The 26,409-nt window shown below is 47.8% G+C and overlaps 2 protein-coding genes across 2 annotated transcripts in view; both read right to left on the reverse strand.

Annotated features, from left to right (window-relative positions):
- Nucleotides 1-25,134, reverse strand: part of LOC148144600 (uncharacterized) — an 85,438-nt gene extending 60,304 nt beyond the window's left edge. The window contains exon 1 of the mRNA XM_087974944.1: nucleotides 25,062-25,134. The gene's annotated coding sequence lies outside the window, so the exon portion shown is untranslated. The remainder of the gene's footprint in view (nucleotides 1-25,061) is intronic.
- Nucleotides 12,459-25,163, reverse strand: LOC122543515 (uncharacterized). The gene is made up of 2 exons (XM_087974925.1): nucleotides 25,062-25,163; nucleotides 12,459-14,155 (listed from the first exon to the last, which is right to left on the reverse strand). The coding sequence occupies exon 2, from the start codon at nucleotides 13,837-13,839 to the stop codon at nucleotides 12,973-12,975; it is 867 nt and encodes a 288-aa protein (XP_087831051.1). The 5' UTR covers nucleotides 13,840-14,155; nucleotides 25,062-25,163; the 3' UTR covers nucleotides 12,459-12,972.
- Between the last annotated feature and the right edge of the window lie 1,246 nt (nucleotides 25,164-26,409).

Genomic DNA, 26,409 nt, shown 5'->3' on the forward strand with positions numbered 1-26,409 from the left:
CTTATGCGAGTCTGCAGGAAATACAATGGGTAGGCCCAAAAGGAGCGAAATAGGGTCCTTCTCCACCCCTAACCTAAAATCCTCCCCATTGCACCCACCACAGCGCTCCAATATGTTTGAAGCCTGTCACAAGACCAAAGACAATGGGTAGGAGTACTCGTGCAGACCTTGCACTTGCGACATGCTGAAGATACCCCTGGTTTAAATTTTGACAAACGGTCTGGGGCTAAGTGGAGAATCTTCAACTGTAAAACATGGGTCCTATTGCAAATTGATATCTTCCTTGCATTCTCCCAAATATCCTCCCATGCCTCTGAAGAAACTTCAACACCCAGCTGTCTTTCCCACATCTTGCACAGTCGATCAGACTCATCTGAGGTGGCACCCCCCAATTGGTGATATAAAGTACTGACAGAGGGTGTACTCTTAGCCCTTAGTACCCCTCTTCCTATGTCAGATTTGTAGGGATCAGTCAAAAGTGTGGTCTTTTTTTGAATAAAATCCCTAACTTGAAAAAAACGAAAGAGGTCTCTATTAGGTAACTCGTACTTCCGTACTAACTGATCGAAGGACATCATTATATCTCCTTCAAATAAATCACCCATGTAAGATATACAGAGCTGGAAATGTGTTGCTGGAAAAGCGCAGCAGGTCAGGCAGCATCCAGGGAACAAGAGAATTGATGTTTCGGGCATAAGCCCTTCTTCAGGAATGATATATGTAAGATATACTCCATGTAAGATATACTCCTAGCTGCCCAATGTTTAAATCCTGAATCTATCATACCCGGTTGAAAACCCGGCATACCCACTAAAGGTGTAAACAAAGATGTTTTGCCACTATTGCGTTCCCTCTGCCGAATTGCCCTCCATGCTTTAACAGTATTGATGACTATTGGGTTATGGCAATATTTCCTAACTCATCTTGTCCAAAAACAGCAAACTGGTAAGGGGGCACCTTGCCTGGGAGGCTTCGATATCTAGCCATATTGAAAAAGGGTCCCCACAAACCCAATCACTCACGTAGGTTAAAAGCGAGCTTAATTGGTAATTTTTAATGTCCGAGGAGAAAGTGAGGACTGCAGATGCTGGAGATCAGAGCTGAAAATGTGTTGCTGGAAAAGCGCAGCAGGTCAGGCAGCATCCAAGGAGCAGGACTGAAGCCCTGGAGTAATGAATATGCCCAAATACACAAAACCCCCCTGTGACCATCTAAATGGGAATCTATAGTCACTCTCAAGAGCCATGTCTTTCGTAAGACCACCCATAGGCAAAGCCTCTGATTTAGCAAAATTAATCTTATACCCTGAAAAAGCACCAAACGTGTGAATGCATTGTATCAGCTGAAACTGCTGGATTTGTCAAGAAAATTAAAACATCGTCTGCATACAGCGAGACCTTATGTAATTTTGACCCCACTTCTGGAGCTGATATATTGAGATCCCCACGAATGGCCTCTGCCAACGGTTCAATCACCAACGTAAAAAGTAATGGTGAAAGGGGACAGTCCTGCCGGCTGCCCCTAGAAATATTAAAATTGCTTGATCGTACCCCGTTGGTAATGACTGCAGCGAGAGGTACACCGTAGAGAACCTTTACCCATCTTTTGAAAACTTCGCCCAGACCAAACCGGTCTAGAGTATAGAAAAGGTACGGCCACTCAACTCGGTCAAATGCCTTCTCTGCATCTAAAGAAATCACCAATCCCTGTATTGACTGCTGTTGGCGTGCTTGAATTACGTTAAGCAGCCTCCTAACATTATTGGAGGATCTGCGACTCTTTATGAAGCCCGTCTGATCCTCTTTAATAATACAGGGTAACACAGTCTCCAGCCTTAATGCGAGAGCCTCAGATAGGATCTTAAAGTCCACATTTAAGAGCGAGATGGGCCTGTACGAAGCACAGTCTTCCGGATCCTTCCCTTTTTTAAGAATAAGTGAAATATTGGCCTCTCTCAGAGATGGTGGGAGACAACCAGGACTGTATGAATCAGTAAACATATTCAGCATCGGGCCTGACAGTATACTTATAAATTCCTTATAGAATTCACTGGGAAGTCCATCAGGACCGGGCACCTTTCCATTCTGAAGCTGCCTCACAGCTTCCTGCACTTCTTGCTGTGATAATGGGGCATTGAGAAAGGACTGTTGTTCGAGAGTCACACCCGGGAGCTTCAGATCTCTAAAAAAAGGATTCCATTTTGGCCTGTCCCTCCTCACAATTCTCAGACAGATATAACTTAGAGTAGAATCTCTGGAACGCCACATTAATCTTTTTAGAATCACATGTCAGGTTCCCAGACCCTTCCCTAATCGCTGTAATGGTTTGTGGGGCATTTCTCTTTCTGGCAAGGTACGCTAATTATTTGCCTGGCTTGTCACCATGCTCATATAACCTTTGCTTTTCAAAAGCCAGCTCCTTCTTTGCCATCTGCATGTGCACGAAATTTAGTGCAGACCGCAGTGCCGTAATCCTCTGTAGTTTGACCAACGAGGGTCTGTCAAAATTGGCCTTCTCAGCTGCCTTCAACCTTGCTTCAAGGAGACGTTGCTGCTCACCCTTCTGCCGCTTCCTACTTGTGGAATATGAAATAACTAACCCCCTGGCATAAGCTTTGGCAGTTTCCCAGAGAACAGATGAGCTATCAACCGAGCCTATGTCTAGGAATGCCCGAAATTCCCTAGAAAAATACTCCACAAACTTACTGTCCATGAGAATAAAGGGGTCCATTCGCCAGTACCTTGAATCCACTGTAACATCCTTAATCTTAACCATGAGGTACACTGGAGCATGATCAGAGATGGCAATATTACCAGATCCCATACTTTGGTGAGTCCATTACTAAAGCTTGTTAATGGGGAGCGGGAGGGAGAGAGTGGAAATGAGGAAACTGGTGAAATCTATATTGATCCCATGTGTTGGAGGGTCCCATAACAGAAGATGAAGTGTACTTCCTTCAGGTGTCAGGTAGCTTGAGTTTGGTGATGGAGGCAGCGCAGGACTCATGTCCTTGTCTGAGTGGGAGGGGTAGTTAAAGTGTTCAGCCACCGGGCGGTGGGATCATTTAGTTCAGATGTCCCAGAGGTGTTCCACAAACATTCCGCAAGTTGGCGTCCAGTCTCCCCAATGCAGAGAAGACCACATGGAGAGCAACTGACACATAAATAAATCTTTTAAATAAATTGGATAAATCTTAGCTTGCCAGAGTTATTTTCTAAAAGATTTTAATTAAATTGGGTGATGGGATGAAACGGTTTGTTGGTCAGACTTGAATCAGCACCCTGAAATGAGACAAAGCCATGAATATCAGTGAACTGCTTTTTTTTTGTTAAAGGCACAAGCTCTTGATTTATTTTCACAACTTAATGGTATTCACACCTGCGCATTCAATGTCAAACTCTGACTTCATCAGAAATGAAGTTTCACCTTAAATTTTGTCTTACACTAGTCTGACAAACAAGCTAATAGCACACCAAGTCTGATTAAAATGAGATTAAATTTGACTTAAGAAAAAGTTTAAAATCAAGATAACAAATGGGGGAAGGGCAGAAGGCAGGAAATGCAGCATCATAGAAGATGCTCCTCCACTGATGAAAGAGCGACGCTCCGAAAGCTAGTGTTCTGGATTAGTGGTGCTGGAAAAGAACAGCAGTTCAGGCAGCATCCAAGGAGCAGTAAACTCGATGTTTCGGGCAAAAGCCCTTCATCAGGAATACAGGCAGAGTGCCTGAAGGGTGGAGAGATAAAGGAGAGGAGGGTGGGGAGAAAGTAACATAGAGTACAATAGGTGAGTGGGGATGGGGATGAAGGTGATAGGTCAGGGAGGAGAGGAGGGAAGGTAGCAATGAGTACAATGGGTGGATGGAGGTGGGATGAAGGTGATAGGTTGAGAGGAGGGGGAGTGGATAGGTGGAAAAGAAGATAGGCAGGTAGGACAAGTCATGGGGACATGCTGAGCTCGAAGTTTGGAACTGGGGTGAGGTGGGGGAAGGGGAAATGAGGAAACTGTTGAAGTCCACATTGATGCCCTGGGCTTGAAGTGTTCCGAGGCGGAAGATGAGGCGTTCTTCCTCCAGGCGTCTGGTGGTGAGGGAGCGGCGGTGAAGGAGGCCCAGGACCTCCATGTCCTCGGCAGAGTGGGAGGGCGAGTTGAAATGTTGGGCCACGGGGCAGTGTGGTTGATTGGTGCGGGTGTCCCGGAGATGTTCCCTAAAGCGCTCTGCTAGGAGGCGCCCCAGTCTCCCCAATGTAGAGGAGACCGCATCGGGAGCAACGGATACAATAAATGATATTGGTGGATGTGCAGGTAAAACTTTGATGGATGTGGAAGGCTCCTTTAGGGCCTTGGATAGAGGTGAGGGAGGAGGTGTGGGCACAGGTTTTACAGTTCCTGCGGTGGCAGGGGAGGGTGCCAGGATTGAAGGGTGGGTTGTAGGGGGGGTGTGGACCCGACCAGGTAGTCACGGAGGAAACGGTCTTTGCGGAAGGCGGAAAAGGGGTGGGGAGGGAAATATATCCCTGGTGGGTGGGGTCTGTTTGGAGGTGGCGGAAATGTCGGCGGATGATTTGGTTTATGCGAAGGTTGGCAGGGTGGAAGGTGAGCACCGGGGGCGTCCTGTCCTCGTTACGGGTTGGAGGGGTGGGGTGTGAGGGCGGAGGTGCGGGATGTGGACGAGATGCGTCGGAGGGCATCTTTAACCACGTGGGAAGGGAAACTGCGGTCTCTGAAGGAGGAGGAGGAGGAGGAGGCGGCCATCTGGTGTGTTCTGTGGTGGAACCGGTCCTCCAAGGGAGCAGATGAGGCGGAGGCGGAGGAATCGGGAAACCTGTTGGGGACTATGACCTGGTGCCGTGTGATCTTTAACCTGGCTGAAAATGTGTTGCTGGAAAAAGCGCAGCAGGTCAGGCAGCGTCCAGGGAGCAGGAGAATCGACGTTTCGGGCAGGAGCCCTTCCTCAGGAATGATCTTTAACCTTGTACACCCCAGTCCAACACCGGCATCTCCGGATCTTGTATTTCACCGACTACACCTGCTCAATATAAACAAACACTCTGACATGACCCTCCGGTTTTAATGTAAACCACAGCCCCACATACAGTAGGTACCATTTAAATAAGTTAATAGATACAAGCCTTGAGCAAATCCAGCCTCCAGCCGGACCCCCCGCTTCTTGGAGCTCGGACCCTCCTCCAGCTCCGGGGGGTTGTTGAGCTCCTGGGCTCCGGAAGCCGCGGGGCGCCGGCTCTCTCTCCTCCACCGCCGACATTTTTAATTTGTTTTCCTCGTTCACCCGGTAACCGTCACCTCCCCCTTCCCGGGCCCCGGGAATTATACACAAATAAACAATAAACACCACCGGGGACTGTCTCCTTTTCTTCACAACTTTTGTTTGAAAAGTTCCGACTTTAATTTGAAATGTATTTTAAAGGTATTTTCTGAGGTAAACGGTGCCTGTCTGCCCCCCTCCTCCCTCCGTCAGAAACCGCCCGCTGAGTCGATGAGAAAACCGCAGCCTCGCGCCGCCATCTTTGTTTTTCTTCTTCTTTCCGTCTCCACCTTCAGTGACGCGCGTCATCAGCGCCCCCATCCAATCAGAAAACACCTTACTCCACCTGACCAATGGCGACCGGCTTTGCGGTCGCCGTTTGTCCCACCCCACCCCACCGAATGTCGCTCTCCGATTAGTCCGCACTGACCGCAGGTTTTGGGATTGGTGGAGAGGGCTTCACCCTCCGCTCCGACCTGTCACCTCCATCCACCTCGCGCCGCCATCTTTGTTTTTCTTCTACTTCACGCCCCCTCCAATCAGAACGCACCGTACTCCACCTGACCAATGGCAGCCGGCGCTGGGTGTGACTGACAGGTTTTGTGTCCAATTGCCAATCTGGGATAAAAAAGGCGGGAGCCACAATTGTTTCTGTCCCTGTGACTGCACATCTCACTCCTTTTGCCTGTCTCTTCCTCAGGGGAGGGGGAGGGGGAGGGGGAATCCCAAACTAGAGGGCACAGGGTTAGGGGGAATCCCAAACTAGAGGGCACAGGGTTAGGGGGAATCCCAAACTAGAGGGCACAGGGTTAGGGGGAGTCCCAAACTAGAGGGCACAGGGTTAGGGGGAGTCCCAAACTAGAGGGCACAGGGTTAGGGGGAATCCCAAACTAGAGGGCACAGGGTTAGGGGGAGTCCCAAACTAGAGGGCACAGGGTTAGGGGGAGTCCCAAACTAGAGGGCACAGGGTTAGGGGGAATCCCAAACTAGAGGGCACAGGGTTAGGGAGAGTCCCAAACTAGAGGGCACAGGGTTAGGGGGAATCCCAAACTAGAGGGCACAGGTTTAGGGAGAGTCCCAAACTAGAGGGCACAGGTTTAGGGGGAGTCCCAAACTAGAGGGCACAGGGTTAGGGGGAATCCCAAACTAGAGGGCACAGGGTTAGGGGGAATCCCAAACTAGAGGGCACAGGGTTAGGGGGAATCCCAAACTAGAGGGCACAGGGTTAGGGGGAGTCCCAAACTAGAGGGCACAGGGTTAGGGGGAAGTCCCAAACTAGAGGGCACAGGGTTAGGGGGAGTCCCAAACTAGAGGGCACAGGGTTAGGGAGAGTCCCAAACTAGAGGGCACAGGGTTAGGGGGAATCCCAAACTAGAGGGCACAGGGTTAGGGGGAATCCCAAACTAGAGGGCACAGGGTTAGGGGGAAATCCCAAACTAGAGGGCACAGGGTTAGGGGGAGTACAAACTAGAGGGCACAGGTTTAGGGGGAAATCCCAAACTAGAGGGCACAGGGTTAGGGGGAGTCCCAAACTAGAGGGCACAGGGTTAGGGGGAATCCCAAACTAGAGGGCACAGGGTTAGGGGGAGTCCCAAACTAGAGGGCACAGGGTTAGGGGGAATCCCAAACTAGAGGGCACAGGGTTAGGGGGAGTACAAACTAGAGGGCACAGGTTTAGGGGGAAATCCCAAACTAGAGGGCACAGGGTTAGGGGGAGTCCCAAACTAGAGGGCACAGGGTTAGGGGGAATCCCAAACTAGAGGGCACAGGGTTAGGGGGAGTCCCAAACTAGAGGGCACAGGGTTAGGGGGAAATCCCAAACTAGAGGGCACAGGGTTAGGGGGAAATCCCAAACTAGAGGGCACAGGGTTAGGGGGAGTCCCAAACTAGAGGGCACAGGGTTAGGGGGAGTCCCAAACTAGAGGGCACAGGGTTAGGGGGAGGAAAGATTTAAAAAGGTACTAAGGATTAGAAAAAAAAAGTGTGAAAGTTAATTCACCTCCAGAAAAGCCCTGTCTTAGCACCTGAACAATATAGATTGTTCACAGCCTATTACTGACTAATCAGGAAGGATGTTGTGAAACTTAAAAGAGTTTAGAAAAGATTTACAAGGATGTTGCCAGGGTTGGAGGGTTTGAGCTACAGGGAGAGGCTGAACAGGCTGGGGCTGTTTCCCCTGGAGCGTCGGAGGCTGTGGGGTGACCTTATGGAGAGTCATGGATAGGATACATGGATAGGGTTTTTTTTCCCTGGGGCGGGGGAGTCCAGAACTAGAGGAAACATTCAAAAAGGACCTAAGGGGCAACGTTTTCACGTATAGGTTGGTGTGTGTATTGAATGCTGCCATGGAAAATAGTGGAGACTGGTAAAATTAAAGATGGGTATGTGAATAGGAAGGTTTAGAGGGATATAGGCTACGTGCTAGCAAATGGGACTAGATTAATTTAGGATATCTGGTCAGCACGGACAGACGGGTTGTTTCCATGCTCTCTAACTCTATGGTTCTATGTAGGTTTGTTCACTGAGCTGGGAGGTTCATTTCCAGATGTTTCGTCACCCTACTAGGTAACATCTTCAGTAGGTATCAGATGAAGCAGTGTACATGATTCCTGCTTTCTATTTACATATTTGGGTTGGTAATGTAATTTCCTGTGGAATGCCATGCTTCTAGGAATTCTCGTGTGTGTGTCTCGGTTTGGCTTGTCCTAAGATGGATGTGTTGTCCCAGTTGAAGTGGTGTCCTTCCTTATCTGTACGTAAGGATATGAGTGAGAGGGGGTCAGGTCGTTTTGTGGCTAGTTGGTGTTCATGTATCCTGGTGGCTAGTTTTCTGTCTGTTTGTCCAAAGCATTGTTTGTTACAATTCTTATGCGTTTTTTTTTTTTTTACAACAAGCAAAACTAATGTCATTTACAAAATACAAAGGAATCATGTAGGCTGCTTCGCCTGAGGCCTACTGAAGATGTTACCTAGTAGGGTGACAAAACGTCTGGAAATGAACCTTCCAGCTCTGCGAGCAAACCTATATCCAGAACCTCAACCTGAGCTACAAGTCTTCTCAAAACTCTATGATTCTATTTCTACATAGTCAAAACCAATTTCACAAGACTAAGAGTAGACCATTCATCCCTTACGGCCTGTCCTCAACCGTGGCCTAACTGCGTACATTTCAACAAGTTCCAGAAAGCTGTCTGCAGCTTTTTTATAAAATTGATAATATTCAGAAACATCACTATCATTTTTGCTATTGTCAATTTTAACGATCAGCCATTTCTCATGCACCCCCATCTCCCATGCAGAATAACCACCATCCATTCTCTGTCTCTTAGAAGGGCTTGAGGCAAGAGAAAGGACGGGAATGGGGGGGGGTGGGGGTGGAAGAAGGGAGAGAGAATAGACAGGGAGGCACAGAATGGGGAGAGAAAGAGAGAGAGAGAGAGAGAGAAAATGGACATGGAGACAGAATGTGGGGGGAAAGAGAAGAGAAAGACTGGGGTGGGTGACAAAGAATGAGGTGGCAGAGAGAGAATGGAAGGGGTGCAGTGGGTGGAGGGATAGACAGCACAAAGTCTAACTTCCCCAGGACCAGTGTCAGCGTCTCAGTGACTGAAACCCAGTCCTCCCATAGCAGACTTGGGGCAATCATGGGTCAATATACATGTCGCTAAGGCAGTGGAATCACTTAATCCCAACAGGCCATTCAGCCCATTGAATTCACAACAACCTTCCAAACACCATCCCACCCAGACCCACCTGATTACCCTACAGCCCTGTAGTTCCGTGGCTAACCCACACGAGCCTGCACATTCCTGGACACTGGAGCAGGGCTGATCCACCCGAAACTGCAGACATTTAAACTGTGGGAGCAAACCGGAGGACCTGAAGTAATCCACACAGTCACAAGGGGGAGAACATGCCAAAGTTGTTAAGCACTGAGCCACCGCGCCACCCAGAGCTTTCAGGTTCTGCTTTGTCTTTGTAGCTTCTAACTTCTCATGTGCCCTCAGCACAGACTCTCTCCTCCTGACATTGTTGGACCACACCCGCTGCAACCTCCCTTTCCCACTTCGAGTCATAGAGATGTACAGCACAGAAACAGACCCTTCGGTCCAACCCGTCCATGCCGACCAGATATCCCAACCCAATCTAGTCCCACTTGCCAGCGCCCGGCCCATATCCCTCTAAACCCTTCCTATTCATATACCCATCCAAATGCCTCTTAAATGTTACAATTGTACCAGCCTACACCACTTCCTCGGGCAGCTCATTCCATACATGCACTACCCTGTGTGAGAAAAAGTTGCCCCTTAGGTCCCTTTTATGTTTTTCCCCTCTCACCCTAAACCCATGCCCTCTAGTTCTGGACTCCCCCACCGCTGGGAAAAGACTTTGTCTATTTATCCCATCCACGCTCCTCACGATTTTACAAACCTCTATGAGGTCATCCCTCAGCCTCTGACATTCCAGGGAAAATAGCCCCAGCCTATTCAGCCTCTCCCTGTAGGTCAAATTCTCCAATCCTGGCCACATCCTTCTAAATCTTTTCTGAACCCTTTCAAGTTTCACAACATCCTTCCAAAAAGAAGACCAGAATTACATGTAATATTCCAAAAGTGGCCTAACAACGCCCTGTACAGCCTCAACATGACATCCTCATACTGGATCAGTGGTGCTGGAAGAGCACAGCAGTTCAGGCAGCATCCAAGGAGCTTCAAAATCGACATTTCGGGCAAAAGCCCTTCATCAGGAATAAAAGGTATGACATCCTAATACCTATACTCAATGCTCTGACTAATAAAGGAACACCTTCTTCACTGTCCTATCTACCTGCGACTCTACTTTCAAGAAGCTATGAACCTACACTCTAAAGGTCTCCTTGCTCAGCAACACTCCCTAGGACCTCACCATTATAAGTTATGCTAAGATTTGCTTTCCCAAAAATGCAGCACCTCGCATTTATCTAAATGAAACTCCCATCTGCCACTCCTCAGCCCATTGGCCCATCTGATCAAAATCCTGTTGTAATCTGAGGTAACTTTCTTCACTGTCCACTACACCTCCAATTTTGGTGTCATCTACAAACTTACTAACTGTACCTCCTATTTTCATATCCAAATCATTCTATAAAAGGACTTCTCCAGCCCTGAGCACATCATTTCCTGAATCCTGGTACCAGACAGACACAGATGCCAGAGTTGAAAATGTGTTGCTGGAAAAGCGCAGCAGGCAGCATCCAAGGAGCAGGAGAATCAATGTTTCGGGCATGAGCCCTTCTTCAGGAATCAACTGAAAATGTGATGCTGGAAACACATCTGATCTCCAGCAGCTGCAGTCCTCACTTTCTCCTAGAAGACACAGATGCCATCTGGCCCCCTGCTGCCAACTGCAGAGAACAGAGACAATCCTGGTCATTATTCTGTCCCTTACCACCACCTCCCCCATCCTAACATTGGTCTAACTCCCACCACCAAGCCAGTTAGCTCCACCCACGTGCAGCCCTCGCTCAGAGGCCCTTTACCTGCCTGACTTGCGCCCACACCCTCCTGAACCTGTCCATTGACCCCATCAGAAGGGTCTATCCAGAGGGGAATAACCGTCTGCTGGAATAAAGTGTCTGGTTAACTTCCCCCCTCCAAGGTGTCTGCAGCCTGGCTTCCAGCTCCATCTCTCTGAGCCAAAGGTCCTCCAGCATGTGTTTGCCCTGGATCACAGCATCCAGAGCCTCCCACCTTCTGGAAATCAAGAGACAAGTCCCACCCTGCCCTCTCCAATGTGTGTTGTGTAACTGCTTCATCGTTTCTCGGAGCTGAGCAGAGGCTGATAGCCAAGTTGGGTACCCGTGAGGATGGCCTCAACCGGGACCTTGGGTTGATGTCACACTACAGATGACCCAAATACAGTACACTATACACTCTCACCCATGTACATACCCTCTCACAGGCTTATACTCCATCACAAACACACACTTTACCAAGCATGGACACTCTCTTACACGCTCACTTGCTTGCTCTCTCTCTCTCACACACACACACACCTAAGTCTATGGGGCAAATTTACAGATACATCCTGTTTTGCTGAAAAAGCGCACAATCTGCAGGCAGTCAATCCATGTCATATTTTATAAAATTCCTACTTGGAAATAGAACCAGTCTGACTCAAAATTGGGATACACAGACTCTAGCCTCACACCTTTCATGCATTGTCTGAGCTGAGAATTAACTTTTTTTTAAATAAAGCCTTAAGTTTGTGGGCGGCACGGTGGCACAGTGGTTAGCACTGCTGCCTCGCAGCGTCAGAGACCCGGGTTCAATTCCCGCCTCAGGCGACTAACTGTGTGGAGTTTGCACGTTCTCCCCGTGTCTGCGTGGGTTTCCTCCGGGTGCTCCGGTTTCCTCCCACAGTCCAAAGATGTGCAGGTCAGGTGAATTGGCCATGCTAAATTGCCCGTAGTGTTAGGTAAGGGGTAAATGTGGGGGTATGGGTGGGTTGCGCTTCGGCGGGGCGGTGTGGACTTGTTGGGCCGAAGGGCCTGTTTCCACACTGAAAGTAATCTAATCTAAAGTTACATTGAGGATGTGACTTAAAAGAACCTCTGAGGTTGACATATTAATGAACTGAAACTTGCAACCCATTCTAAAAGATGAAAGACTTAACAGCAATCTAGGTTTGTTCAATATATTGTTTCAGTTGCATGACGCTGTCATATTTTGCTATAAATTCTGTGTCTTATGATCCTACTATACAGCTACCCAATGAAGGAGCAGCGCTCTGAAAGCTAGCGCTTCCAAATAAACTTGTGGGACTACAACTTGGTGTAGTGTGATTTTTAACTTTGTCCACCCCAGTCCAACATTGGCTCCTCCACATTGTGTCTAGTGAACACAGCCCACACCTCCCAGTGCTGCAGTAAACTTTACAATGCTGATGAAACGATGCAGTACCGGCACTCCTGAAAAAATTACAGTTTCTAACAATACTAGCTGTTCATTCACTGCTCCTTCTGATACACGACATTGGAAACTTAGTGCTGGAGGCTGAAAGAAATCAGCAGCTTTAAAACAAAAACAATTTGGATCTCACAGCTTTCAATGAGAGTCTGAGCTAGGCGATAAGTTCAAGTAACCTTTATTGCGACCCAACTTTGTTACAGCTTCTGATCACCCCAGCAAAAAAAGGTGTACGAAAAAAAAATTTTTCCCAATCAGCTCAAGGTCAAAGCGCACACACTCCCCCCTCCAACCCCACTGCCGTTACTATTGGTCAGCTGAGTTGTCCCTTTGTAATTGGATTCTTGGTACAGCCTAAACACGCAGAAAGTATTGCCCTACTCAGCAATTTCAACCTACACACTGCATCCAAGTAAATTTCTCCCCGCAGATTTGCACTGTGTGTGGGGGGAGGAGGCGGCGTTGGTCAGGTCTCAACCACACTGCTGTGGGTCTGGAGTCACGTGTAGGCCAGACCAGGTAAAAGATGCAGCTGAAACCACTGAGTGAATCCTTTTCCGCAACGGCAGTTTCCTTCCCTGAAAAGGACAAGAGTGAATCAGATGGGGTTTCTTTTTCCCAGAATATGGTTTCATCATTAGATTCCATACTCCAGGATTCTGTCCAAATTCCAATTCCGCCATCGGGCCATGCCGGGATTGGAACCGGGCTGTCCCCAGAACTGGGTTGGTAGTCCAGTCGATAATGGCACACGGCTGTCACTCCTTCAATCCCCCCTGTGATGGCACGTGAACTCGCTGGTGCCTCCGCAGGTGGGAGGAGCTGGTGAATCTCTTCCCGCACTGAGAGCAGGTGAGCGGCCTCTCCCCAGTGTGGACCCACTGGTGGGTCAGCAGGCTGGAAGAATCGATGAATCCCTTCCCGCACTCGGAGCAGACAAATGGCCTCTCCCCGGTGTGGACCCGCTGGTGGGTCAGCAGGCCAGAAGAATCAATGAATCCCTTCCCGCACTCGGAGCAAGTGAATGGCCTCTCCCCGGTGTGGACCCACTGATGCTTCCGCAAGTTGCCCGCGTGACTGAAGTCCCTCCCGCAGTCAGGGCAGGTGAATGGCTTCTCCCCCGTGTGGACCCGCTTGTGGGTCTGCAGGCTTGAAGAATCAATGAATCCCTTCCCGCACTCTGAGCAGGTGTACAGCCTCTCCCCCGTGTGGACCCGCTGGTGGATCAGCAGGTTAGCCGAGCAAGCAAACCCCTTCCCGCAGTCGGGGCACCTGTAGGGCCGTTCCCCCGTGTGGACACGCTCGTGCTTCCGCATGTTGCTCACATGACGAAAGGTCATCCCACACTCAGGGCAGGAGAACGGCCTCTCCCCCGTGTGGACCCGCTTGTGGATCAGCAGGGCAGCTGACTGAGCGAACCCCTTCCCGCACACCAAGCATGTGTAGGGCTTCTCTCCCGTGTGGACCCGCTCGTGTTTCCGCAAGTTGCTCACATCACTGAATCCCTTCCCACACACACAGCAGGTGAATGGCCTCTCCCCGGTGTGAACGCGTCTGTGCATTTCCAGCACCGAGGGGGAAGGGAATCCTTTCCCACATTCCCCACATTTCCACGGTTTCCCCATGGGGAGAGCTTTCCTTGTGTCACTCTGGGTTTGAAATTACAAACAGAACGGGTACACAGTCTTCCCCCACCGTGAGGGGTGAGATTTTGATTCCTCCAAACTGAGTAAATGGTTTGAAGCACTTTTCACAGTCAGCGCACCGAATCTCCCTCACTCGGGTGTCTCAGTATTCTTCCTGCCACACCAGCATCCAAAATCTCAAACAGACATTTCTTCTCGATTTGAATGGCTGCTGATATTCAAGTCGCAATGAATCAAGTGGGTCCATCAAAAGTCGATGTAGCAATTGCTTTCAGTTTTCTTTCCGCATGTCTGCCTGCAAAAAAACTTCACAACGTAAGGTGACAACCATCAGTACACTTAAATTAACATAACATAGTTGGCAATTGCTATAGATTGCCCGATGCCTGCTGATCACATATTACCCAGCACACAGAAACCTGAAAACCCTCATGCAGCCAGATAGTCTTAGGTGTGAATGGAGGAAAACGTCATTTAGGTGACAATGACCTGGGACAACCTTCCTACAAAAGGTGCTGGCAATGGAGCTGAATCAGGGACATGATAATGAAATGTCAAGGCTACTTGAGAAAAGAAAGTCAGTAAAGTTGCTGAATGACTTCCTGCTGTTCTATTAAATTAAAAAAAAGACAAGAAATACAATATGTAACTCCATTACATGGGCAGCACGGTGGCTCAGTGGTTAGCAATATTGCCTGACAGCACCAGGGTCCCAGGTTTGATTCCAGCCTCGGGTGACTGTCTGTGTGGAGTTTGCACATTCTCCTTGTGTCCGCGTGGGTTTCCTCCGGGTGCTCTGGTTTCCTCCCACAATCCAAAAATGTGCAAGTCAGGTGAATTGGCCATGCTAAATTGCCCATAGTGTTAGGTGCATTAGTCAGAGGGAGATGGGTCTGGGTGGGTTACTCGGAGGGTCGGTGTGGACTGGTTGGGCTGAAGGGCCTGTTTCCACACTGTAGGAAATCTAATCTAAAAAAAATCCATTACTACTTTACAAGGTAATTAGAAGAATAATTGCAAAGAAGCTTTTACAACAGCCAACAATATCAGATATACACCATATGAAGCAACATGTGTCTACATTTTATATCAGAGTGCCAATCTCTCTCTCAGGATGAGGAATGGAAAGGGGAGACATTGCTTTGCTCCCAAATGGACGATAGCACGGTGTCTCAGTGGTTAGCACTGCTGTCTCACAGCATCAGGGACCCGGGTTCAATTCCAGCCTCAGGCGACTGCCTGTGTGGAGTTTGCACATTCTCCCCGTGTCTGTGTGGGTTTGCTCCAGTTTCCTCCCACAATTCAAAGATATGCAAATTAGGTGAATTGACCATGCTAAATTGCCCCAAAGCGTTCAGGGATGTCTAGGTTAGGTGCATTAGTCAGGGGTAAATGTAGAGTAATAGGGGAATGGGTCTGAGTGGGATATCCTTTGGAGGGTCGGTGTGGACTTGCTGGGCCAAAGGGCCTGTTTCCACACTATAGGGATTCCATGTTGCCCAGAGGGAGGGAGGGAGTTTCACTCTGAAACTGACAGGGCTACCTCCGCATTGTGACATCACAATGGATCAATGGGGGCAGGGCAGGCAGTGGGCCTGTGCTGCCCTGCAGCTGAAGCACATGGGGAGGGGAAGACCCAGAGTTGGAGGTGCTACCATAGCTGCTGTCGGGGGTTTGGGAGAAACTGTTTATTTTATGAACCATTTCAATTCAACCTCATCCTAGCCGTTCAAATACTAATTTTACACAGTGTTACAAGGGGGCATAAATTTAAAGGTGAAGGGTGGAAGGTATAGGGGGGATGTCAGAGGTAGGTTCTTTACCCAGAGAGTGGTGGGGGCATGGAATGCGCTGCCTGTGGGAGTGGCAGAGTCAGAATCATTGGCGACCTTTAAGCGGCAATTGGATAGGTACATGGATGGGTGCTTAAGCTAGGACAAATGTTCAGTACAACATCGTGGGCCGAAGGGCCTGTTCCATGCTGTATTGTTCCATGTTCTCGAGGGTGATTCATGCGTGGAATGAACTTCCTGAGGAAGTGGTGGATGAGGGTACAATTAAAAGCCATGTGGACAAGTACGTGAATAGGGAGAAAAGGTCAGGAGCAGGCTGGTGTGACTAGTTTAATTTGGGATTATGGCTGGACCGAAGGTCTGTTTCCATGCTGTATGACTCATCTGGCAGGTTCATAGTTCCTTGAAAGTAGAGTCGCAATTAGACAGGATAGTGAAAGGTGTTTGGTACACTTGACTTTATTGGTCAGTTGGGAGATCATGTTGTGGCTGTACAGGAAATGAGTTAGGCTTCTTTTTGGAGTATTGTGTGCAATGCTGGTACCAGTGATCCCACCTTGACAAACCATACACCAGAGATAGTGACTAAAATTGACTGGGACACAGAATAAAGTCACAAAATCCTTGCAGTGCAGAAAGAGGGTCTTTGGCCCATCGATTGCATTGGATTGCAGCCGTACAGGACATTCGTTCGGCCACTTTTGGAATATTTCATTTGATACTGGTCTCCCTGCTAGAGGATAGAAAGGATGTTGTGAAATTTGAAAGGGTGCAGAAGAGATTGAGAAGGATGTTACCAGGGCTTTTTGACTAGCTTCCCTCCAGTGTGGAAACAGGCCCTTCATCCCAACTAGTCCACCCAGACCCACTCCTCCTAGCTAATGCACCTAACACTACGGGCAATTTAGCATGACCAATTCACCTAACCTGCACATTTTGGGACTGTGGGAGGAAACCAGAGCACCCAGAGGAAACCCACGCAGACACGGGGAGAATATGCAAACTCCACACAGTCGCCAGAAGCTAGAATCGAACCTGGGTCCCTGGCGCTGTGAGGCAGCAGTGCTGACCACTGAGCCACCATGCCACCCTGACTGGGTTGGAGAGTTGTGGTATAAGTAGAGGCTGAATACAAAAGAGCTGTTTTCCTGGAGCATCAGAGGTGGAGGGGTGACCTTATAAAACTTGATGAAATCATGAGGGGCATGGATAAAGTAAATAGGCAAGGTCTTTTCTCCAGGGTGGGGGTGTCCAAAACCAGAGGGCATAGGTTTAGGCGAGGGAGGGGAACCATTTAAAAGGGATCTAAGCGGCAACATTTTTACACAGCTAGTGGTGCGTGTACAGAACGAGCTGCCAGAGGAAGTGGCCGGTACAATTACATTTAAAAGGCATCTGGATGGGTATGTGAATAGGAAGGGTTGTACGGATATGGGCTAAATGCTGGCAAATGTAACTAGATTAACACCTTGTCTGCATGGATATGTTAGATCAAAAAGTCTTTCAGTGCTGTATATCTCGATGTCTATTTGATAACAGATTAATAGAAATACATAATGTAAATACTGTATTGTTATAAATCATAGCTCAGTACTATTACTTAGATGCAAGGGAGAGAGAATTCCTCACATCGGGCATATAAGAATCCTGGGAGACCCCTATTTCTGGTTTACTTTCTAATGAATAAACATTAACCTAAAACACTAACCACAAACACCAACCGAGCATTTATTTCTAATTTTGTTTCACTTTTCTTGTTTTATTCCCCACCACAATGACATTCTGTGTCTGGATCACTGACAGGCTGGAAGACTCTGGGTTGGGTCCTGACCGACTAAATGTTTTATTGCTCTGGAAGGTGTAAAAAGGGGGTCAAAGCTTCAGCAGAAATCCAACCGAGCTGAGAACAGACCGACATCTTACTCTGTGGGAACAGGGAGATCAATGGAGGACAGTGTTTTTTTTGGCATGCTTTTCGGAGGGGGTCAGTGTGGACCTGATGAGCCGAATGGCCTGCTTCCACACTGTAGGGCTTCGGAGATTTACCGCAGTTGTACTTGCCCTGGATCACAGCACCCAGAACCACCCACCTTCTGCAAATCAATCGACAAGATCCTGAAGATCTGGACTCCCCTGGCATGGTGGCATGCAGTGGTTAGCACCGCTGCCTCAGCACCAGAGACCCGGGTTCCATTCCCGAGACTGTGTGGAGTTTGCACATTCTCCCCGTGTTTGCGTGGGTTTCTTCCCACAGTCCAAAAATGTGCAGGTTAGATGAACTGACCATGCTAAATTGCCCGTAGCATTAGGGGAATGGGTCTGGGTGGGTTGCGCTTCGGTGGGTCGGTGTGGACTTGTTGGGCCGAAGGGCCTGTTTCCACACTAAGTAATCTAATCTCTCTGTTCCACAATCAGTCAGTCAATAAACACTAGCAATTCAGACTGGCTCTGTAAGATTTCACACTTTATTTTACGGCCAGGTACTGGTTGTCTAGCAACAGAGGTTAAACACTTCTGTGTCCCTCAGAGAAACTGCGCACATGGCTTAAGACAAAGACATTTTTATATCTTTTTTGAAAAGTACAGCCACAATTACACAGCAGATTCAAGCAATTACCAATCAAATTTAATAAAATGACATTATTGACAGCAACTTAACCCAATGATATTTCCTGGGAACCAACCTTGCTTTACACATCTAAGCACCGCATCTGCACTTGCAAGGTCAGTTAGGATGGCTAGTAATATCTTATGTCTAGTTATTTCTATGCTGCAAAGGAAGCATTGTCTGCTAATCTTTGCTAAAGCACACAATGGTTAAATCTAGAATGCAGCTTTTAGTAGAGTTAAAAGCCATTTTATACAGCTTATAAGCAGAATTGTCGATTTGAGCCATATTGTCATGTTACGTGCAATAAGAAGCCATTTTGTTGCTGCTTATGTTAGTAAGAGCATGTATTAAATGGTTGCTCCTAACAACAACATGTATTCAGATTTCAGATCCTCAGTCCCACCCTGCCCTCTCGTATTTGTATTATCTATCTGCTTAATCATTTCTAGTGACAGTAACATTTACAATGCTGATGAAACAACGCAATACCTACAGCACTGAGAATTGTAAGGCTTCCATCGATACCAGTTACTGATTCACCACTCCCTCTGATGCCCAGCATTGGAAACAGTGTTGGAGGCTGAAAGAAATGGGCAGTTTAAAACAAAAACCCACCTAACCCCTCACTGGGTCCCCACTCAGCAAACTTTACTTACTGTTGGTAAACCTTAGAGCACTTCACCCCCACAGTGCAATGAATTCCCAATTTCCACTAAAATCCCAGATATGCTTGCTCACTCAGTCATAGAGAGTCGTACAGCATGGAAACAGATCCTTCGGTCCAACCCGTCCATGCCGACCAGATATCCCAACCTAATCTAGTCCCACCTGCCAGCACCCGGCCCATATCCCTCCAAACCCTTCCTATTCATATACCCATCCAAATGCCTCTTAAATGGTTCAATTGTTACAGTAGCCTCCACCACTTCCTCTGGCAGCTCATTCCATACATTTACCACTGAAAAAGTTGCCCCTTAGGTCTCTTTTATATCTTTCCCTTTCACCCTAAACCTATGCCCTCCAGTTCTGGACTCTGACCCCAGGGAAAATACTTTGCCTATTTACCCTATCCATGCCCCTCAATTTTGAGAGAGACCTCTAAGGTTGCTGTCTCACAAATGAAAGGTTTCATTGTAACTTCTTCCGCTCCCAGTAAGGGCAAAACATCTTTGAAAACTGCTCTGAAAGTCCAGTCTTCGCAATGACACATCTGCTTTCACCAAAGACTATTAGTCACACAGCACAGAAAGAGATCATTCAGTTCAACTCGCCCATGCTGACCAGATATCCGAAAGTAATCTACTCCCATTTGCCAGCATTTGGCCCATATCACTGAACCCTTCCTATTCAAATATACATCCAGATGCTTTTTAAAATGTTATAATTGTACCAGCCCCCACCACTTCATTTGGCAGCTCATTTCATACACGCACCACCCTCTGCATGAAAAGGTTGCCCCTCAGGTCCCTTTTAAATCCTTCCCCTCTAACCTATACTCTCTAGGTTTGGACTCCCCTACTCAGGAGAAAAGATTTCAGCTCTTCACCCTATCCATGGCCCTTATGAGCTTGTATAAAGTCACCCCTCAGCCTCCGATGCTCCAGGGAAAACAGCCCCAGCCTATTCAGCCTCTTCCTATTACTCAAACCCTCCAACTCTGGCAACAACCTTGTAAGTCTTCTCCAAATGCTTTCAAAGTTTTGCAACATCTTTCCTGTCACGGTGACCAGAACTGAACGCAGTATTCAAAAGTGGCCTAATCAATGTAATGTCCAGCCGCTGTGACCACCATTCCTATACTGAATATACTGACCAATAAAGGCAAGCATACCAAACGTCTTCTTCACTATCCTATCTATCTGCAACTGTACTTTCAAGGAACTATGAACCTGCACTGCAAGGTCTCTTTGCTCTGCAACATTCCCATTAACTGTCTACATCCTATATTGTACAATTTATGTCTCCAAAATGCAACACCTCATTTATCTAAATTAAACTTCACCTGCCACACCTCGGACCCTCACTTTGCTGAACCTAAGCCCTGCTGTACGTCATCCTGAAGGGGCTGGTTCATGCTAATGAACAGGGCCACACTCAGTTTTGGGGGGGGGGGGGGGGGTGGGTGGGGGGAGGAGGATTTAATTGAAGCAGACAGAACGGCCTGGACAGAGTGGATGTTGGGAGGATGTTTCCATTAGCAGCAGAGACTAGGACCTGAGGATGAGGATACAGTCTTGGAGTAAGGGGAAGACCTTTCAGAATGGAGATAAGGAGAAACCTCTTCAGCCAGAGAGATATGCTCCAGTGAAAAAATTCCCAGCCTAGGAGGTTGAGGTGTGACCTTACAGACCATTAAAAATCATGTGGGATATCGGTGAGGTGAATGGCAGATGTCCTCTGCCCTTAGGGTGGGGGGTTTCAAGATTTGGGAGCAAATTTTGAAGGTGGCAGGAGAAAGATTTTAAAAAGACACGAGGGGCACCTTTTTTCATGCAGAGTGGTTCACGAGTTGAATGGATGTCTAGCGAAAGTGGTGGATGCAGCTACAGTTAAAATGTTTAAAAAACATTTAGATAAGTACGTGAATAGGAAAGGTTCGGAGGGATATGGGCTAAACACAGGCTCGTAGGTCTACTTTAGTTTGAGGACCAGTCAGCAGGGACGAGTTGGACTGAAGGGTCTGTTTCAGTAACTGTTCTGTATTGGTCTTAAAGCCATTTTCTTGCCTTCCCTCAACCATCCACTTCTTTGTTGTTCAAAAATCAAATGAACTCAGTCTTGGAGATATTCAATGACCCCCTAACTGCAGGAAGACATCCCCACTTCTCAACTCAATACCTCTTCCCAACAGACCACTTGCTTTGCTGATTGCTTGCTGTACCTGTCTGACAACTGGCAGTGACTGGTGTAGAAGGACGCTGAGGCCCCTTTGTACATCCACACGTCATTCCTGAAGGGCCTGAAACAGCGACTCTCCTGCTCCTCTGATACTGTCTGACCTGAGGTGCTTTTCCAGCGCCACACCTTTCGACTCTGATCTGCAGCCCTCACTTTCTCCACATCCCCTCAACAAGTATACCATTTTGGATACTGTTGTTGGGAGGGGGGGGGAACGACTTACCAGGGGAAGGCAATGGGGCACAGGTCTCTGGCACAGCGTCTGTCATTATTGCTCAGAAGGGAAGAGGCAGAGAATTAGTCGTTGGGGACTCCATAGTTAGGGGGAACAGACAGGAGGTTCTGTGGGAATGAGAGAGACTCCTGGTTGGTGTGCTGCCTTCCAGGGGTCATGATGTCTCTGATCATGTTTTCAGGATCCTTGCAGGGGAGGGGGAGCAGCCCAAGTAGTGGTCCACATAGGCACCAACGACAGACAGGGCGAGAGATGGGGGTTTAAGGCAAAGATTCAGGGAGCAAGGGTGGCAGCTTAGACCTCAGACAAACAGTTGTTATCTCTAGCTTGTTGCCCATGCCACGTGCTCGTGAGAGAGCAGTTGAACATGTGGCTACAGGAATGGGGCGGGGGAAGGAGATTTGGATTACTCAATAATTGAGGCTGTTTCTGGGTAGGTGGGACCTCTACAAACAGGATGGTCTACACCTAAACCAGAGGGGTAAGAATACAGAAGATGGTAAAAGAGGTGGGGGTGGGACACTGTTAGTCCAATACGATATTACGGTTGCAGAAAGGACGTTTGAGGACTCATCAATTGAGGTAGTATGGGCTGAGATTAGAAAATAGAAAGGAGAGGCCACCCTTTTGGGGAGTTTTCTATAGGCCTCCAAATAGTTCCAGAGATTTAGAGGAAAGGATAGCAAAGATGGTTCTGGATAAGAGCAAGAGTGACAGGGTAGTTGTTATGAGAGACTTCAACTTCCCAAATATTAACTGGGAATACTATAGTTCAAGTACTTTAGATGGATCAGTTTTTGGCCATTGTGTGCAGGAGGGTTTTCTGATACAGTATGTAGACAGGCCAACAAGGGGCAAGGCCACATTAGATTTAGTACTGGGTAATGAACCTGGCCAGGCATTAGATTTGGAGGTAGGTGAGCACTTTGGTGATAGTGACCACAATTCAGTTAGTTTCCTTTAGCAATGGAAAGGGATAGGTATAGACCAGAAGGCAATTACGATGCAATTAGACACGATTTAGGATGCATAGGATGGGGAAGGAATCTGCAGGGGATGGGCACAATAGAAATATGGATCTTACTTAAGGAACAACTACTGTGTGTCCTTGATAAGTATGTACCTGTCAAACAGGGAGAAGTTGTCAAGCGCAGGAGCCGTGGTTTACTAAGGAAGTTGAATCTCTTGTCAAGAGGAGGAAGAAAGCTTATGTTAGGATGAGATATGAAGGCTCAGTTAGGGCAATTGAGTTACAAGATAGCCAGGAAAGACCTAAAGAGAGCGGAGATGAGTGAGGAGGGGACGTGAGAAGTTGTTGGCAGATAGCTTTCGGGTTTTCCCTGATCCTTTCCACAGATATATAAAGGGATAAAAGAATGATTTGAGTAAGATTAGGGCCAATCAAGGACAGTGGCAGGAAGTTGTGCCTGCAGTCACAGGAAATAGGGGAAGCGCTAAATGAATATTTTTCATCAGTATTAACACTGGAAAAAGACAATGTTGTTGAGCAGAATACTGTTAAACAGGTTACGAGACTAGATGTGATGGAGGTTCACAAGGAGGCGGTGTTAGAAATTCTAGAAAGTGTGAAAATAGATAAATCCCCCGAGCCAGTTGGGGTTTATCCTAGGATTCTCTTGGAAGTCATGGAGGAGATAGCCGAGCCTTTGGCTTTGATCTTTATGTTGTCATTGTCTACAGGAGTAGTACCAGAAGGCTGGAGGATAGCAAGTGTTGTTCCGTTATTCAAGGGGAGTAAAGACAACCCGGTAATTACAGGTCCGCGAGTCTTACCTAGGTTGTGCGTAAAGTGTTTGAAAAGATTATAAGAGATAGGATTTATAATCGTCTCGATAGGAATAAGTTGATTAGGGATAGTCAACACGGTTTTGTGAAGGGGAGATTGTGTCTCACAAACCTTATTGAGTTCTTTGAGAAGGTGACCAAACAGGTGGATGAGGGTAAAGCCATTGATGTGGTGTATATGGATTTCAGTAAGGTGTTTGATAAGGTTCCCCACTGTAGGCTATTGCAGAAAATACAGAGACATGGGATTGAATGTTTGGATCAGAAATTGACTGGCTGAAAGAAGACAGAGGGTAGTGGTTGATGGGAGATGATCATCCTGGAGTTCAGGTATTAGTGGTGTACTGCAAGGATCTGCTTTGGGTCCACTGCTGTTTGCCATTTTTATGGATGAGGGTGAAGAAGGATGGGCTAGTAAATCTGCGGATAACAATGAAGGTTGGTACCGTTGTGAAGAATGCCAAAAGATCTTGTAGGTCACAGGGAGATGGAGAGAAGCTGCAGAGCTGGGCTGACGGGTGGCAAATGGAGATTAATGAAGAAAAGTGAGGTGATTCCTTTGGAAGGAGTAACAGGAATTCAGGATACAGGCAAATGGTAAGATTCTTGGTGGTGTAGATGAGCAAAGAGATCTCGGTGTGCATGTACATAGATCCATCAAAGTTGCCACCCAGGTTAAAAGGGCTGTTAAGGCGGCATACGGTTTTTATTAGTAAAGGGATCGAGTTTTTTTTTAAAGATTACATTACAGTGTGGAAACAGGCCCTTCGGCCCAACAAGTCCACACTGACCCGCCGAAGCGCAACCCACCCATACCCCTACATTTACCCCTTTACCTAACACTATGGGCAAATTAGCATAGCCAATTCACCTGACCCTGCACATCTTTGGACTGTGGGAGGGAACTGGAGCACCCGGAGGAAACCCACGCAAACACGGGGAGAACATGCAAACTCCACACAGTCAGTCGCCTGAGGCAGGAATTGAACCCGGGTCTCAGGCGCTGTGAGGCAGCAGTGCTAACCACTGTGCCACCGTGCCGCCCACAACCATGGAACCATGTGGCAGCTGTACAAAACTCTGATGTGGCAGCACTTGCGAGTAGTGCATGCAGTTCTGGTCACCGCATTATAGGAAGGATGCAGAAGCTTTGGAAAGAGTTCAGAGGAGATTTACCAGGATGTTGCCTGGTATGGAGGGAAGGTCTTACGAGGAAAGGTTGAGGGACTCGAGATGTTTTTGATTAGAGGGAAGAAGGTTGAGAGGTGACTTAATTGAGACGTAAGATAATCAGAGGGTTAGATTGGGTGGACAGTGAGAGCCTTTTTCCTCAGATGGTGATGGCTAGCACGAGGGGAGATATCTTCAAATTGAGGGGTGATAGATATAGGACAGGTGTCAGAGGTAGTTTCCTTATTCAGTAGTGGGGTGTGGAACGCACTGCCTGCAACAGTTGTGGACTCACCATCTTTACAGGCATTTACATGACCATTGAATAGGCGTATGGATGAGAATGGAATCGTGTTAGATGGGCTTCAGATTGATTTCACAGGGTGACGCAACGAGGGCCAAAAGGCCTGTACTGTGTTATAATGTTCTATGTTCAATATATCACCATTTAAACAATGCACCTTTCTGCTTATTTTTTTCCCCACAGCAAAGCCTATAACTTTACCTTGTGGTACTAGATTTGCTGTGTCTGTGCTAATTGAAACACAGACCTGGACCAACTTTTCCAGGGTCTGTCCCCTCCCTGGATTCACTCCCTTTCCTTTCAGTTGCTGCAAGTCAACAATTCAACCCCAGAATGAAAACAAAATAGAAAAGGGGGTGAGAAAAGAGAGAGTGTTGTACTCACAGATGTTGGACAGAGGAAGTAAGTTGCAGTCTGGGGTGAAGCTCAATCTTCATTCAGAGAGAGAGGAGCAGCAGCAGCAACAGCTCATGGTCCAACTTCCGCATTTAGACAATGGGTGGTGGGGGGGGAATCTGATTGGCAGGAAGACCAGGCTCCTTCCGGTTCTCCAGGGCTTCCAATTGGCCCATGGAAAGACGGTCGCGTGCCATTTCTGCGGACACCAAGGAGCATGTGCATTGCTTTGCTGACACCGGCGAACATGCGCAGTCCTTACTGACACCGAGGAGCATGCTCAGTATGTTTTGTTGAGAGGCTGGTTTTATCGACAAATTTTTAAGTGTCCAAACGCCAATCGGATAGAAAAAGCTGGAGCCACAAATTTCTCCCCTCTTGGCTCGACATTTTATTCCTTTTGCATGTTGGTTGGCTGCCCAACCTTTGTATGTCTTTTCCCCAGGGTACAGAGTCCCAAACTAGAGGGGCATAGGTTTAGGGTAAGAGGGAAAAGGTTTAAAAGGGACCTCAGAGGCAACGTTTTCATGCAGAGGGTAGTATGTGTATTGAACAAACTGCCAAAGGAATTTGTAGAGGCAGGTGCAATTGCAACATTTGCAACAGCTGGATGGGTACATGAACAGGAAGGTTTAGGGTAAGAGGGGAAAGATAAATGTGGACCTTTCCACACTGTAGGTAATCTAATCTAATCTAATCTAATGCTGGCAAATGGGTCACCAGATTAATTTAGGATATCTGGTCGTCACGGACCGAAGGGTTTGTTTCTATGCTCTACAACTCTGACTCTCTTTCTATACAATTGGACCAATTCCACAAGACTAGGAAAAGGCCATTCACCCCTTACAGCCTGTCCTGAACTGTGCCCTAACTGCACATACTTGCATGCAAGTTTCAGAAAGATTTCTGCAGCTTTTTTTAAAAAGCCCTGCCTTCCAGCTCCATCTCTGAGCCCAAGGTCCTCCATGCATGCGTTTAGACTTTAATGATGTTTCTGAATGTCTCATTGAGAATTTCTCAAATTTTGAAAATCAGCTATTTCTTGCACACCGTCTCCCAGCTACAGTCATAAATATCCAGTCTCTCTCTCTCTCTCTACGTAGGAGGGTTGATAAATGATCAAAGAGGGCTCGATAGAAGACAAAGCAGTGGGGGTGGGGGTGGGAGAGAAAGAGAAGGGGAAGAGGAAGGACTGGGGGGGGGGGGGGAGGAAGGACTGGGGGGGGGGGAGGAAGGACTGGGGGGGGGGGGAAGAGGAAGGACTGATGGGGGGGGGGAGAAGAGGAAGGACTGTGGGGGGTGGGGGGTGGGGAAGAGAAGGGAGAGAAAATGGACA

This window comes from Chiloscyllium plagiosum, unplaced genomic scaffold, assembly GCF_037043375.1.
Source record: "Chiloscyllium plagiosum isolate Xiang-an unplaced genomic scaffold, Cpla_swu_hap1 HiC_scaffold_27, whole genome shotgun sequence".
NCBI lineage: Eukaryota > Metazoa > Chordata > Chondrichthyes > Orectolobiformes > Hemiscylliidae > Chiloscyllium > Chiloscyllium plagiosum.